The sequence below is a fragment of the Adiantum capillus-veneris genome, chromosome 2 (assembly GCF_014529385.1).
Source record: "Adiantum capillus-veneris isolate H3 chromosome 2, ASM1452938v2, whole genome shotgun sequence".
Classification (NCBI taxonomy): domain Eukaryota; kingdom Viridiplantae; phylum Streptophyta; class Polypodiopsida; order Polypodiales; family Pteridaceae; genus Adiantum; species Adiantum capillus-veneris.
Genome location: NC_140932.1, coordinates 66,680,855 through 66,697,331, shown reverse-complemented (window position 1 = coordinate 66,697,331; position 16,477 = coordinate 66,680,855). Strand labels below are relative to the sequence as shown.

The window sequence follows — 16,477 nt, the reverse complement described above, 5'->3', positions numbered from 1 at the left end:
TTCTCTTTGAAATCTAATCTTTCTTGGCTAGATCAATACGAATTGCTACACCCACAATCATGTTTGGTGGGTAAGGGATATATGTTCAATGTCTCCACATGCCACTACCCACAGTAGTACCAAATCCCCCAAAGGGCCAAATAATCCAAAGAAAGGGGCCAGGTACCACACATGGCAAGGAAGATTCACAAAAAAAGAGCAAAGGTAGAGGAAGAGAAGCCCAAGGAGGTTCCAAAGGAAGATAAGAAGGCAAAGAAAGTTTTTGCCATCTGAAAGAGACCCAGAAAAGCACAAACACATGCCATAGAGGATCAAAAGAACGAGACAAATAAGAAGCGGATAAGGACATGAGAAGAACCAAAGCCCCAAGGAGGAAGATAAGCAAAAGAAAACACCAAAAGAGCCAGAACCCAAGGAGAAAGAGAAGCAGAAAAAGAAAGTCAAAGAGACAGAGCCTAAGGAGGACAAAAACAAAGAAGAAGAGTTGTAAACACCAAGAACGAATCCAATAAGAGCATAGGAGGCCAACACAAGAAAGAGTCCTAGGACTCTTAGAACTCCCAAAAATATTTTGTGGACCAACATTTTGTAAATAGCAAAGGAGTGCATATTCTCTCTACTTGAGATGTACATACTCTCTACTTGAGAGCATTAAATCCTCTCTACTTAAAAACATTGCATACTCTCTACTTGAGATGTACATACTCTCTACTTAAAAACATTGCATACTCTCTACTTGAGAGCATTACATATTTTTTGTAAAGATCAAACGTTACGTATTCTCTCCTTGAGAGAATTATCAAAACCTTACATCCCTTGTAAATTTTATGATTGTCATTGGCTCCATCTCTCCTATAGCTTCCAATATAGCCTTTCAATTTTTTTTGTAATTGTGGCAACCCTTGCATCTGTCTCTACATGTTTTTCCTAGTCCAACTGTGTTGACATCAACATGTCTAGGCCCAAAACATAATCCATGCCATCTTTCAAACCTACTCCTAAAGGGCCTAAATAATTTTCCAACCATGGGGGGAGTTTTTCAAAGTAAGTGGAGATAATGAAAACTAGCTCAGGGTCTATCTCTTCCTTCTCTTCTACCCCAACCTCTACCTTCTGCTGTTCATGGGATTTTCTCTCTTTTTTATTTTTCTTCTTGCTCCCGGGAAGTGAGAAAGAGGAGCCACAATCCTTATGCATATCTCTTGACCTATTTCTCATTGTAAGGGTGACAAACTAAAATCAGGTTGGCATATACCAAAAGCACGCTGGCATATTTACAGTGTTGTGAAGGCAAGACTTTACTTTATTTTTTTGAACATACAATATGGATGGCATCAAACAAGACATTTCCACCAAATGGAAAGCAACAAGATAAGACATTTGAACTAGACAAATACAAAAGGAAACCAACAAGATGAGACATCTGAACCAGCAAATGGAAAAGGAAACCAACAAGATGAGAGAACCAGCATTTGTCATTGATATGAAAATATTGTACAAAATGTCAGTCTACTACAATTGATACAATTTGACTACAATACAAGTTGTTGGAATTAGGGTTGCAGAGAAACGCACATAGCTTGGAGAAGATGAAGGAAGCTCAAGGCACACAATAGAGAGTGTGTTTCTTAGTATGCAATGGAAAGATGGATAGCCCTAGAGTGATGGGCGTATATACAATGCTCGGGGGGAAAAACCTCCTAAAGAGGGAAAAATGCCCCGGTGGTCTTAGTGTGTTCAGACACATCACTACCACATGTATATGGTAACAAATCCCCCCTGGAGTGATGCGCTGAACAAGAGTTGGCACATGAGTAAAGGGAAGTGCCATGCCCTGAGGACATGATCAGTCCACAAAGGGGAGTAAGCCCAAAGCTTTGCGGAAAGCTTCAAGCTTCTCACGAGACAATGCCTTTGTGAAAAGATCTACAAGGTTGTCATGTGTTGGCACATAAGCCAAGTTGATCTCAGCCTCTCCCTGACATAGTGGTAATGCACCTCAATGTGCTTTGTGTGAGCTTGAAAACTGGTTCCTCGCAATTGTCAATGCACTCTGACTGTCAATGTAGATAGTGTTGGCAGTGTTCTGTCCAACACCCAAATCAGCCATAAGGCGTCTGAGCCATACACACTCAACCGTAGCTGTGAAGACTGCCCTGTACTCAGCCTCACAACTCGAAGTGACCACAGTAGGTTGCTTCTTGCTCAACCATGATATACATGAACTGCCAAGCATGAAACAAAAACCACTTGTGGACACTGGCATGTCAAAACAACCAGCCCAATCTGAGTACAAAAAAGCATGTAAGTCTGGCGGCAATAATCCCCCCTTGGGATAAAACAAGCCAAGATGTAAAGTGCCACTAAGGTAGCAGAAAATCCTCTTGATAGCTTGCCAATGCTTAGACCCTGGGCTATGCATAAATCTACTGACCCTATGAGACTGCAAACTGAATATCTAGCCTCGTGTTGCATACATAAATGAGGCAGCCAATAGCAGTTTGGTAAAGAGTGACATCAGCAAGATCGCCAGCATCATGTAGACTCAACTTCAAACCTGTTTCCATGGGAGTGGCAATAGGTTTGCAATCCTCAAGTCCAAACTTACATAGCAATGTCTCTATGTAACTTTTTTGACACAAGGCAATACCACCATCACACTGCTTAAACTGTATACCCAAGTAATGATGCAACATCCCCAAATCTTTCATCTTGAAAGTAGCATTCAAATCAGCCTTAAATTCAGCAATATGTCTCTCATTTCGTCCAGTGATCATCAAATCATCGACATAAAGAACCACAATGAGAAGTACATCACCCTCACGCTTTACATACAATGTGCTTTCTGTTGGACTGTTACGAAAGCCTCATTTAACCAAACGAGTGTCAGCTTTCTCATACCAAGCAAGAGGAGACTGCTTCAACCCATACAAAGCCTTCTTACATCTGCACCCTTTTTCCTCTTGTCCTTTTATGACAAAACCGTGAGGCTGCGTTACATAAACTTCCTCAAATATGTCACCATTCAAGAAAGCAGTAACAATGTGTGATTGATGTACATCCCAACCAAAATGAGCTGCCAATGCACATAGGAAACGCACAGTAGTCATACGACAAGTGGGAGCAAAAGTCTCTTCATAATCTATGCCTTTTTGCTGTGCATAACCCTTTGCAACAAGTCGAGCCTTATGGATATCGATCTCACCATCCGGCTTGTGTTTCAACTTGTAAACCCACTTCGTACCAATGGCCTTTTTGCCAGGAGGCAAATCACATAAAGTCCATGTGTCATTTTCTATAAGTGCATCATATTCTATTTGCATGGTAGCCATCCAATTTTCTAAATTCTGTGCTTCGTCAAAAGACAGAGGCTCCTCAACATCATGTAAGCTAGACACAGCCAAAGCATAACAATCTGATGCATAAGATGCATGCCGAGAGCCTGAACGAGTACGACTAGACAAAGGTGCATCCAATTTACTCTCACGCAAAGTGTGCACCAGCCATTTTGGCGTACCTCTAGCATTTTCATTTTCAGCCCTTTCCTCATCAAGTACATAATGTACATCTGCATCAGTAATAGACTGATCTGTAACATTTTCAGAAACCCCCATAGGCTGTACATTTGCCTCATTGGAACTTACATTCGTATTTCCACCACTGAAAAGAGGCAACAAAGTGTCATAAATGTCTTGTGAGCTTACATTACTGTCTCTAGTACATGACAGCAAGGGCTGAACAGAATCTTCCACAAACACTACATCCTGTGAAACCAGAATATGTTTTGTTTGTGGATGATACAACCTGTAACCTTTGCTTTTAGCACTATAACCAACAAAAATACATTTGAAAGCCTTATCATCCAATTTTATGTGCTGTGTTTGTGGCACCAAAGCATATGCCAAACAGCCAAAAACACACATGTGCTCAATAGAAGGCTTTCTATCATGCCATGCTTCATATGGATTAATAGACTGCAAAGCTTTCATAGGACACCTGTTAAGTACATAAGTGGCACACATGATGGCCTCAAGCCAAAAAGAATGCGGCAAAGCTTGACTTTTGACCATACATCGTGCCATTTCCGTCAATGACCTGTTTTTCGTCTTAGCAACACCATTTTGCTGAGGTGTATAAGGCACTGTACCTTGGTGTTTTATCCCATGACTAGCCAGAAATGCATTAAATTCATGAGACATATACTCCCCCCCTCGATCAGAACGGAGGGTGCCCATAGTACATTTCCAGACATTTTCAGCCATAGCCAGAAATTGTTTCCTTGGGTCATAAGTCTCCAAGTACTAGCAAAAGTCTGGTAAATCTGGTAAGGCATCAAGAACAGTCTGCACAAGGGAACTGTCTAAAATGACTTCACCTGCAGAAATAAGCTGCTCATTGATATCCTTGACACTAGCAAGGAAAGTATCCATATCATCTTCCTCGTGCATAATCTTTGACTCCAACTCTTTACGCAGCAAAGCAATTTTAGCCTCATTGCGACTTGCATAAAGACTTGCTAGAATATCCCAAGCCTGTTTTGCAGATTTTGCTGAACAAATGTGAGGAACAATGGTGCGCTTCACTGACAACACAATAAATGCATGAGCGTGCGCATCCTTTACATCCCAACGAGCTTGTTCTTTCGTAGGCAAAACAACTCTAATAGCAGCAATCCTTGCAGCAAGACCTGCAACATCCTCAACATCGCCTACATCCTCAGAAGCAGGACGTACATCAATGCCCTGCACAATATTCTAGATGCCCTTTGACACAAGAACGTGTTGCATCATATAAGCCCACATAGGGTAATTGTCCCCATCCAACCTGTCCTCAGCAGCAAACATCTTGAACACATCTGTGTTGTTGTTGTCAGCCATGGTAAATGTTGCATCTGATGTGAAAACTACCCGCAAATAGGAGAAATGGAGCGGGAACAACACGTGCTATATAGCACAAACCATAGAAGATTGTAAGGCAACTGTTATTGAGAAAACGGCACTGACAGAGATTCTGCACAAAATGACAAAATTGGCTGTGCAGACTTGTCTGTAGTGGAAACGAAGGCCGAAATGAGCCCGAATCAAAAATCTGAGCAAACTAGGCTCTACAAGCTCTCCCAAAATATTTGGCGACCTGCGCGAACGCTTGCCAAAGCTCATTGAAATCGGAGAAAGTGAGCAGGCGTGTGCTGAAACAGCTGGCGACTAAGCCCGGGAGGACGCAACCTACTCTGATACCAATTGTTGGAATTAGGGTTGCAAAGAAACGCACACAGCTTGGAGAAGACGAAGGAAGCTCAAGGCACACAATAGAGAGTGTGTTTCTTAGTATGCAATGGAAAGATGGATAGCCCTAGAGTGATGGGCGTATATACAATGCTTGGGGGAAAAAACCTCCTAAAGAGGGAAAAAATGCCCCGGCGGTCCTAGTGTGTTCACACACATCACTACCACATGTATATGGTAACACTAGTTTCTTGGAAGAAGGCTTTAGCTTGGAAGAAAATGCAATCTCCCTTCTGGTACTTCTTGGATAAGTGTATGCGTCTATAGACTCAACCATATGCTGACCATATGTGAAGGTCGGTGCAAATCACCCGACCCAGTATGTTGTGGTGTTGAACAGACCATAACTTTGGTCTTGCCAAGGTTCACTGACAAGCCGCTATCACTAGAGCAAAAGTGTGCAATGCATCCAAGTGTCGACAAATTTGAGATCAACATCTTCTCAATCCTCCTCAGGACCTGGAATCCATATTAAAAAAAGTAAAAGTAGGAATATGTCAAAACTTCTCCAAATTAAATAACCAAGAGACTTTTTGTATAGTTTTTCTTGATAACATCCTAGTCTACAATGCATATGAGAAAGAGAACTAACAACATATGAAGCAAGTGTTTGACCTTCTTACGCAACACAAATTATATACTAAAGAATCCGTGTGGTTTTTTGAAGACCGAATACACTATTTGGGGCATGTGGTTTCTATTGCATGCCTTCATATGCATCATTTTCAAAGTGAAAAAGATCCGTAAATGACCTCCTCCTAAAAATTTAGAAGATTTCTGAATCTACTTAAGATTTGTAGGTTTTTATCGGTTTGTAAAAAACTATGCAAGAATTGGTGCTTCTATGATGGACCAATTGAAAGCCAAGGACAAATCATTTCATGGAAAGAAGATCAACATCAAATTTTTTATGCACTTAAGCTCGCTCTAGCTATTGCACCTATAGTAGCTATTGTGGATCCAATGAACCCCTTGTGCATGAGAGAGGCTTGAGATAGATGCTATCAATGGAGCTATTGAGTAGTTCTTCTTCAAGACAAAAACAAAATTATTTTTGAAAGCAAGAAACTTGATTTTGCACAATAGAATTGTTTTTCTTTTGAAAGAGAGCTATACGTACACTCTGAAAAAGTGGTAACATTATTTGTATGGTGCTTAGTTTGAAATAGTTTTTGAGGATGAAAGTATAAAATGGTTTACTCAATGTGGGTTGAGATTCTTCAAGAGTATGACGCAAAGCTCCGATATCGTATGATACAATGTACTAGTTGATGCTCTGAATCAAATTCCTAAGATCAACTCTCTTATGTTCACAAAAGTCTCTAACGGATAAATGTGACATGATGATGCATACTTCAAGGTGTGGAGTCATATCAAAAAGGGGGATCCTTCTTACTCCAATTCTGATAGTGTGTCTATTTCCTCCACACTCAGATATCCTCTTTAGGGTGACGAACTAACTAGATGGAATAAAATTTCCTTTTGGGTACCTACTCCATAAGATCAAAGTTTGTGTACCGATGGACGTAGAAATTTAGTGTCAAATTCATTATGAATTTCATGACAATCCAAGTGCAGGGCACCTAGGCATAAAGAAGACTCATGCACTCATACAACAATAATTATATTGGCCATGATTACATGGATATGCTCAAAACTACACCTTACATTGTCAAAAGACTCAACAAGGTAGAGCACCTTAAGGTAGGAGGTCTCTTACATCCTTTGGGGATTGCCAATGGTAAATGGAAAAGTATCTCTATAGATTTTATTGTGGGTCTACCAACCACCTTACGAGGTAACGTTGGTATGGGTGATTGTAGGTAGGTTGACAAAACTTCGTAAGTTTATTCAAACCAAGTCCACCATTAAAACTTCAGTTAACCAACTTATCTGTTGAAAACCTATATAGATTATATGGATTGCCTAGCAATATTGTGAGTGTTCATGAACTCAAATTTAACAGTCACTTTTGGAGGGTTGTCTTTAAATGGTTGAAAATACAACTTAATCTCAATACTACATATCATCCCGACACGGATGGAAAAATTCATTGAGTTAACCAGGTGCTCGAGAATACGCTATGAGAATTTGATTGGACAGATTATCTCCCTATTCTAGAATATTTTTATGATAGTGAAAGGCATGTTACTACTCGGTTTAGTCCCTTTATGCTTATGTATGGTTTTCAACCAAAGTCACCACTTACGATGAAGTTGGCTACTGAGAAAATTTAACAAGTCAAGGATATGTTGAAAATTGCTTGTTAAAAAGTTCGCAACAAGCACAAGACGGATATAAGAAATATAGTAATAAGAAACGTCAACAATTGACTTTCACGGAAGGTGAAGAGTTATTCTTACGTGTTCCAAAGAATTTAGAAAGTTTAAAAACTAGTCCTACACCTAAGTTATATCTTAGATGTTGTGCCCCATTCGCAATACTCAAGGAAGAGGGAACCATGGCCTATAAACTTTCTTTACCTGCACACTCTTCTATTCATACGGATTTTCATGTAAGTCATTTACATAAATGCTTTCATAGGGATGAAAATGAAATTAATCAAGAGGATTTGGTCAAGTCCATTGAACCTCCCACCTGTGTATTAACCAAAGTGCATTCTTTACTATCATGATTTACGTACTCGTCATCATGTGTATCATCAAGCATTAGTTAACTGAAAAGATAGACATGAAGAAAGTGTCACTTGGAAAAACATTAGTTTTTTTAAAAAGAAATACCCAAATTTTGTTTTCAAGGACAAAAGCGCTTCTCCAAGTGGGGAGTAATGTGAGGCCAAGGACCGGGCACGACCTAGTGGGAAACAAACATGGGAGCTTGTCTATAAAGATAGATAGGGATTGTTGGGAGAAGCATGTAGTTCTAGGATTCTTACAACTCTTAAGTTACCTACATAAAGTACTCATTATAAATACTTACAAGATGTAATTACTTTTGGGAGAGTTCTCAATAGTGAGTAATTCTTTGGTGATTAACAAGGTGTAATTACTTAATATATCTTGCCTCATTTTTTATAAATGCCTATGTAGTGCATTTGTGTGTGCTTGCACATGGGCCAAAGCATGTATTGGTGGTACCAAAAAGGGGTGTCTTGGACACTCCTTTGGTAGCACTTGACAAGGCCCATCTTCATGTGTTACACGTAAAATAAACTAGCATGTTATATCTCAATGGATGGATTTTTTCATGTAGAATCTAAAAGTATACAGTCCGACAAGTTTTGAGTTTTTTACAACAAAAAAAATTGCCGGTCCCCGCTTTTTTTAAAAGGTACCACCAAAAGGTGCAAAAAGTGATACCACCAATACATGCTTTTACCCACATGCTATGTTTGACGAGAGAGAGAGAGAGAGAGAGAGAGAGAGAGAGAGAGAGAGAGAAGCACAATATGCCTTCAACTAATGAGCAAAACAAGTCTATCCTAATCCCCAAGCTCTCTCTCTCTCTGTCTCTCTCTCTCTCTCTCTCTCTCTCTCTCTCTCTCACACACACACACACACACACACACACACACACAAAATCCATTTTGTGCTTCAAAAATTATCTAGTCTTTTGGTTTTAATGATAATATCTATAAATAGCTATTTGAAAGGAATACTCAAACTGTAGAGGGGTTTTTTATTTTGTAAATTCACATTGCTACACATTTCAGAATTTCATTTTCTTCTAGAATTACCACATTTAGAAATTTTGCTTATGGTGGTGACAAAGAAAAACAACAAGGACGAGGAATGGGGGACTAAGACCATGCTAGCATGCTAGGTCTCAGAGAAAGGACAAGATGCTTGGTGCAACAGTGGTGCTTAGATGTCGTGGTTTGAAATCCTTTTTTTTATCTCTTTGGCACTGGACTTCTTCAACAATAACTATATTTTCTCAAGCTCTCGCCTCAATTATAGGCATTTTTAGCGTGCCAAAAGGATTATATGGACGAAGTGCATTTTTTCCTAAGTCCAAATTGATAGAGTTTTTTATATGAGTTGATAAAAGTTTGATATGAGTTAAATATGACTAAATTCCACCCCATCATGGCCCGCCACTGCACCCTAAATATGGCTTCTTGTACATCTCCAAAAGACTTGTATTGTTGCATCTCTAGAAAAGACGTCTCTACAGCAACAGGTGGCTTCTGAGAGATTGTACGAGAAAATAGGGATGTGCTCATCGCCATGGGTAAACTCAAGAACTTTAAAGATTGGAAGCAAGTTGTCAAGGCCATCTCGGGGGTGGTACCCTCCATTGTATCTATCGTAGTCTACCCCTCTTTGGTAGGGATGGCCCCCCTCAAGGCATAAGCTATGCTTGAGGTACTTTGTACATTTCTTTGTTGAGTTGATATAACATTTAACAATTGTGAATTTGGAAAAAAATAAAAAATAGTTTTAAAAATCTCTTATTATTTTTTTAAGAGATGCATGATGAAATTTATTTTTAAAATATTCTCTTAAGCATTTTTTATGGTCCCTTTTTCTCTTTCATCCTATGCATGAAGATATTGTTTCACTCAAAATCATTCACTCACATGCATAATTTGTTTGACTGGTCTATTTTAACACGTTCTAAACTTTCACTCATGTATTTTAAGCTCATGGGCTGATCTCTCTCTCTCTCTCTCTATCTCTCTCTCTCTCTCTCTCTCTCTCTCTCTCTCTCATGCATGGGTGTGTGTGTGTGTGTGTGTGTGTTTCTATTTTAAGGCACGCGCGCGCACGCACACACACACACACATACACACACAATTTGTTTGCCCCAAGAGTGTAGATAATTCTGGACTCTCGTAGTCCAGAGGAAACTAATTACAAAAGCGTCTGCCTTCGGTTTTTGGGTGCATAATCTTGGTCATTCTTCTTGTATACTTTTTTGGTGTATGAGGGGAGCGGCCGGGCGTGCCCTACGAGACTCCAAAAACAAAAACACACACACACAATTTGTTTGCACATCAATTTCACATTTACATATTTTATGCTTTAATGTTTTTGACACATTGAATCTTAAAGTTTCAATTTATGTTCAAGCTTTCCATTTTAACTTTTAATTACCTTCTTTTATTATTGTGATAGCAAGAGGCATTATAGGCATCCATGCCATTGCCGGAAATACATTCTTCAAACATACAAATGCACAGTGTAGATGTACAAGACCCTCAAGAAATTGCGGCACAGAAGAATGTTAATAACTTACCTTGTGTTTAGGATTTGAGTGGTAGTCAAATAAATGGAGTTTAAGCTTTTCTAAATTCAAATTCTACATGGTTTTCATGGGATTTTGGGATTCTAGCATCTTGGTCTTCATGGATTTAGGACTTACTAGGCAAAGACTTGATCGAGCGTCCCCCTTGCAAACCTAGAGAGCACAAATGTAAAATCCGAAGTATTAGGGCATGCAAGCTAGAACTCTAGGTGAGAGAGTGAGAGAGAGAGAGAGAGAGAGAGAGAGAGAGAGAAGAAGAAGAAGAAGAAAGAGAGAATTTTAACGTCGTAGGAAACTATCCCAAGAGACCTTAAAGATCTATCCGACGAGGAGAGTTGAACTCAAGACCTGTTATTCAAGTGGGAAATGGCATACCCAATCTACCACACTTGATTGAGAGAGAGAGAGAGAGACCTTTTATTTTCCTAGGTAGGATATCCTTGTCATTTTTCCACCCTGGAAGAAACTTTTCAGCCTCTTGCTCCCATTTTCTATCAAAATTATGGGCCTCTTCTGCATTCAAAAACATAATCCATGCATAGTTTTCAGTTGCTTCAAATTACATGTTTCAAACACTTGAGGTAAAATAAAGAAATCCTCTATTATTTAATTGAAAATTTGTTATCTTTTTTTTCTTTCATTCTAAAATTTAGGGCATTTTTCCATAATGATTTTTAAAAAGACCAAAGATTTGGTAGAGCTACCTTCTGCTAGATTGTGAAGTATTTCATTTTCGTCGACTTTCCCCGTCTTCGTGTCTTTTTGGAATGTAATCGAATGACCCTACACCATAAAGTGCACAAAAAATTGTGAGGATTGAAGTCTTACCAACTCTACTTGTGTTATAACTGCGTAGACATCATTTTACCTTGTTACCAAGACCTCGAGACATTCTTTTCGTGTGCTTATTCTTAGTGGAATCCTGCTCTTCAAACCTCTCTTCGACAACCTACGGTGTCAAAAAGTTGCCAAAAATGCTATTGCAAAGTTGACAAGTAAAATTTGCATTAAAATTTAAACTGGGGGCTTATTGGGAAGCATAAGAAAAACTACCCCTTGAGGGCCTCCTCTTCTTGTCTTTGTGGCAGCATAATAAGCTCCCTTAGGACCATCATAGCAGACTGAAGAACTTGAGAAGGTGTATGCCCCTTCATGATTTGCCGAATTCGGCATCTGCATCCATCGCCGTTGATTCCAAGAATCTAGGTATCACAAGAAGTTTTGGACAAATTCTCACAATAATTCCCACATTGTGACTCACCTCAACATCATGAGCTTCTGTGAGGGAGGCGCCGCATACCTAGCTAGGTATGTGGTGCCTCTCGAGCAGAAGCTCATGATGTTATTCATTGTATGAAAAACACTGGCTAAGACTCCGTTTTCCTACATGAAAAAATTTCTAAATTTTCTTGTGGTACATCATCAAGTTTATTTAATATGACGTTATTTTATTAGGAAAGGTTTGACTTGCATCCCATAAGTAGATTAAGAAAAAGTGATCTCCTCGGGAAATTCACTATTAGTTCGAGAGAGATGTCACTTGCATGCACCGCTAAATACGGGACCATCTTTTGCAAAATTTATCTTTTTGCCTGATAGAACCCCCCTATTGTACACTCCCATGATGATACCATACGGCAATCCTTAGTTAATACCCCGGGGTGATCCCTAATGTGCTTGCAGGTGAGTCAAAAACCAACTTGTTTTTTTGTGCATTTTACTCATGTTTGGATATTGTCCTGGTCTTAGGGGTGAAAATGTGAGCTGCCCTTCAGAAAATACTCTATATTACCAAAAAGCTCATAGATTTTTAAAAACTTGAAGGCCAAGGCCTTATATAGTCAACATTTGGGTATTCTTGTTATAAATCCCGGTAGAAACCTCACATATTGGCATAAATGTCTGTCGTCCCATTTGCTTGACCTTAAAATTCAAGGCCAAGAAAATGGTTTCTTTTCAAACTGTGGTTTGAAGTGGCCTAAACACAAGTCATTCAAATGCATAGAAAGTGCTTGCATCCCCAAGTATCACCCTTGCCAATTTCGACAAGCCGAAAACACCAAAGGCCACTCAAACAGACATAGGGGTGCTTCAACTACATGTATACAACTATCTAGATGAGTCTAGAGAGTTTTACCAATCCAAGAGAACATCAAAGATCTATCTGACGAGTCTTGAACTCAAGACGTATTACACTTGAGGGAACTCTAATGAGACAGCAGTCACACAATGCATAGTTATCAGTTACTTTTTGAAATCATGTATAGTCACAAATGCACCAGTTATTTGTCTTATATGCAACTATGTAAGGCTTTTTGTAACTATGCTAACTTTGGCATAGTTACATCGATAACGTCTCGGTGATAACTGATGCACACGTGACCACATCATAACCAATCGACCACATGTGGGTTAGAGTGGGTAACATACCAAATTGAGAGTGTCCAAGCGGTCCATAATTAAAATGTATTTATTAATAAAGGCTATCACACATCCAGTAATTTCTTTGCTCTTTCTAATATAAATTCTCAGCATATTTTCAAAAAAAATCATATATCGAGGGAGAGAGAGAGAGAGAGAGAGAGAGAGAACCCAATTGGACATCATCATCTGGGTGCTCAATGATCGGGGAGGGCGCTCTGCGGCGACTGCTGCTCCCTTCCACCGGCACTTCTTCAATCCTCAGATTCTCTTGCTTCGCCTAATCAGAGAGAAAAAACGTACGTGTGTGTGTGTGTGTGTGTGTGTGTGTGTGAGAGAGAGAGAGAGAGAGAGAGAGAGAGAGAGCGCGCAAACCTGAGGAGCCGAGAAGGGGCTATCGAAAAAGGAAGAGAAAGGCGTCGATCTGAAGAAAGGATCATCGAAGGGGTCATGTTGTAGCAACTTTGACAGCAAAGTGGAGGGCGATCGCGGATTGCTGTCCATGTCTGTGGGCGTGCGAAAAGAGAGAGATGGAGCGCGGGCGGAGTGTAGCGTTCCAAAAGACGCATCGACTTGTCACTTTTGCCGTTATTACCGTTGGTATCACTTTTAAGCCAAACGTTCTCTCTAAGGCTGGGTTCACATCGCTCGGCGAAAGAAAGAGCAAAGAATTTCGTGGGAGCCAATCATACTTCTCTCTCTCTCTCTCTCTCTCTCTCTCTCTCTCTCTGGCTGCGCAACAGAAGCTGCTGATTGGGTAGCCACATCGAGGAAGAATTTCCCTTTTTCTCTCCCACTCTGCCTTTTTTTTCTTTCCCCCGCCCCCCAAGGTGATCACTTCCACCCTGCTGCCTTTCTTCTCTAGCCAATGGAGCCGCAACATGCAAGCAAAGTGACCGCCTACGGCCTACGGGTATTGCCTTGTGTGAACACTAGGGTGGCGGAAGAGCTAAGCACCCTTGTGTTCCGCCTGGAAATGGTGGAAGGGTGCTTCTCTTCCACCTCTCCAGTCGCTATAGTCATGCGAGGCTTAGTTATCAGTTCTAGATAACTATCCCAAAGCATTAAATGAATAACTAAGCCTCTTTCATGGTCATGCATTTATTAACCAAGATGATATGTTTATGATAGCAAGCAACTGTTATTTCTCTGAAGAACTAACAATTATGAGAGTATTGGTTAATAATGCATCAGAAAATTATAGTGTTATTCAATTAGAGATGTACACTTGAGTCGGTTAATTATATTTCCTCAAAAAAAAAGGCAAAAAAGATAACGTCGTACACTTGAGAAGAGGAGGAAGGATCCAATGCTTTAAAATCCATTCAGTTTTCCTCCATGAGAGTTTGGAAGCCGCTGGTTCCAAGACCATGTGCTTACCTACACCTTTGCCAAGTGTCGATAGAATTTAGAGGTTTATGTAGTATTTGACTACTTAGGGATGATCAGCCTCTTAGGAAATTCTAAAGCAATACTTTCATTGTAACGATATGCCTGGCTTGGAACGCAACTCTCAAAGTATTGAGCATAAAGTGCTACGTAGTAATAATGTGTGTGAGTAATGTTATAAGCAAGAAAGCTACTGCAAAGCACAATATCATGTGTAACTCTTTAAATAGCATCACTTATGTGTATACGTTTGTGTGTGTGTGTGAGCTGTTTCGCAAGGCAACACACATCAGTCCAATACGCAAGCTAAGAGATGCTGATGCGACCTTGTGTGTGTGTGTGTGCGCGCGTGCGCGTGCGCATTGTAAAAAATGATTGCATATAATACATCTCGGCACGTTCAGCCTCGCCAGAATGGCAGTATTGTGTGTGTGTGTGTGTGTGTGTGTGTGTGTGTACACGCACGCGCGTAAAGGGAAAACGCTGTTGAAAGCAGTTCCAGAAGGCGGTTATCGCCTACATGCAAGTCATAAAAAAATTGCCAAACTTGGCACACTTAGTGCAGCTCGCATAAAAAGCCTGGCTTGTCTGGCTTGTCAGAGACCCAAAAATAAAAATTTAATGGCCAAATAAGTACTAATTCCTATTGTATTTTTTATACACTCCTTTTTTAACCGTCAATGCTCGGGAAAATTTCGTATGAGCTTAATATCGTGTTGTTTTCGATTTCAAAAAAATGCCGGTTGAGGGCAAGGGGAAAGGGAGAACTTCCACCCCAAAATAGGGGAAAATAGTGTAAAAACCATAAATAAACCTAATTTTCTAAAATCTCCTCTTGGTAAATTCAAGGAAAGGAACTTTGTATGTTTGGAAAAATGATTTTTCCCGAACATCGTCAATATGGCATGCCGTAAAGACATCCATGAGATGTCGTTTTTTTACAATTACTATCTAAGAGACCTTCCAATCATTGTCAGGTAAGTTTCAATAGGAAGCCATTGTCTTCTTAACCTATCCTACTCACTGAGGAGAGGTAGGTATACATACACAAATTTCAAACGAATTTATCCAAGAATGAGTATCCACCAATGGGGTTTAGAATAGATTAATAATTCCGAGCTTGGAAAAGAGTGACGTATGTGAACTTTTTACTTGTAAAATTACCTTGCCGAGAATTGAAAGAAAAAAGAGGTTTTAGCAAGTATGTGCCTACGTTTTTCCATAGGAAATTGGATGAATATCTTTGTGAGATGCTCTCATCTTAAACGAAAATAGAAAATAGAAGGCGATGAAGAAAAGGCGAGGGCAAGCTGTAGGCGCAAGCACAGGTGATTGCATAAGGAGAGACGCTCTGCTTAGCCAATCCTGAAAGAGGGGGGGTGGGGTGTTTGGGGGTTGCACTCTATATATATATATATATATATATTTGGGTGACTTTCTGAGCAGCAAAGGGTGGATTTGGAGTGTGTTCAAAACCCATGGCCTTAATTTTGGGCGCAAAACTAAAATTGAGAAGCTTAACCTTGGGAAGGAATCCCCGGAGATTCGTCCTAATATAATAAGGAAGTTACCAGTAAGTTGCCATTATAATTTAACTCCTCAGCTCAAAGTGCATAACAATGTATGGCGATGGGAGTTCGAAAATTTCCAATGAACAATGTGTGTGTGTGTGTGTGTGTGTGTGTGAGAGAGAGAGAGAGAGAGAGAGAGAGATTAATATCGTCCTTGGGGGTGTTCGTCTCTCTAGACGTTTACACTCTCGAGAGAGATTATTATCGTCCTTGGGGGTGTTCGTCTCTCTAGACGTTTACACTCTCTCTCTCTCTCTCTCTCTCTCTCTGTGTCGGTCGGTCGACCTATGGGTCCAAAGATGGGATGTTATGTACCATGTGTGGACTGACTCATCCTCACAGATCATGCTGATGAGGGAGGGAGGAGGAGTCAGGACATGCATGCATGGTTGCTATTTTAACGTCCACCATACATATGGGCTCTTGAAAGCTCCGCACGATCACTACCTCTCTCTCGAAAGGCAGTAGGTTTTGTGAGACTAAAGGCCCTGGGTTTTTCAAGCATTGGAGAGATGTAGAAAGCCTTTCAAAAAGGCTATGGTCCAAATTTCTGGGCATCAAATGGATATCGCATGAGAGCTTGACGACTGGCATGGGCAG

The 16,477-nt window shown here is 40.1% G+C and overlaps 1 protein-coding gene across 2 annotated transcripts; it reads right to left on the bottom strand.

Annotated features, from left to right (window-relative positions):
* Positions 1 to 10,470: 10,470 nt before the first annotated feature.
* On the bottom strand, positions 10,471 to 13,722 carry LOC147462909 (uncharacterized). 2 transcript variants are annotated; one of them, XM_086486014.1, is made up of 7 exons: positions 13,293 to 13,722; positions 13,089 to 13,197; positions 11,550 to 11,698; positions 11,365 to 11,445; positions 11,201 to 11,279; positions 10,911 to 11,009; positions 10,471 to 10,649 (listed from the first exon to the last, which is right to left on the bottom strand). In XM_086486014.1, the coding sequence occupies exons 1-7, from the start codon at positions 13,419 to 13,421 to the stop codon at positions 10,603 to 10,605; spliced, it is 693 nt and encodes a 230-aa protein (XP_086342140.1). In that variant the 5' UTR covers positions 13,422 to 13,722; the 3' UTR covers positions 10,471 to 10,602. The 2 variants fall into 2 exon arrangements, with proteins under 2 accessions (XP_086342140.1, XP_086342150.1); XM_086486024.1 differs by having other exon boundaries at positions 11,550 to 11,669; positions 13,293 to 13,430.
* Between the last annotated feature and the right edge of the window lie 2,755 nt (positions 13,723 to 16,477).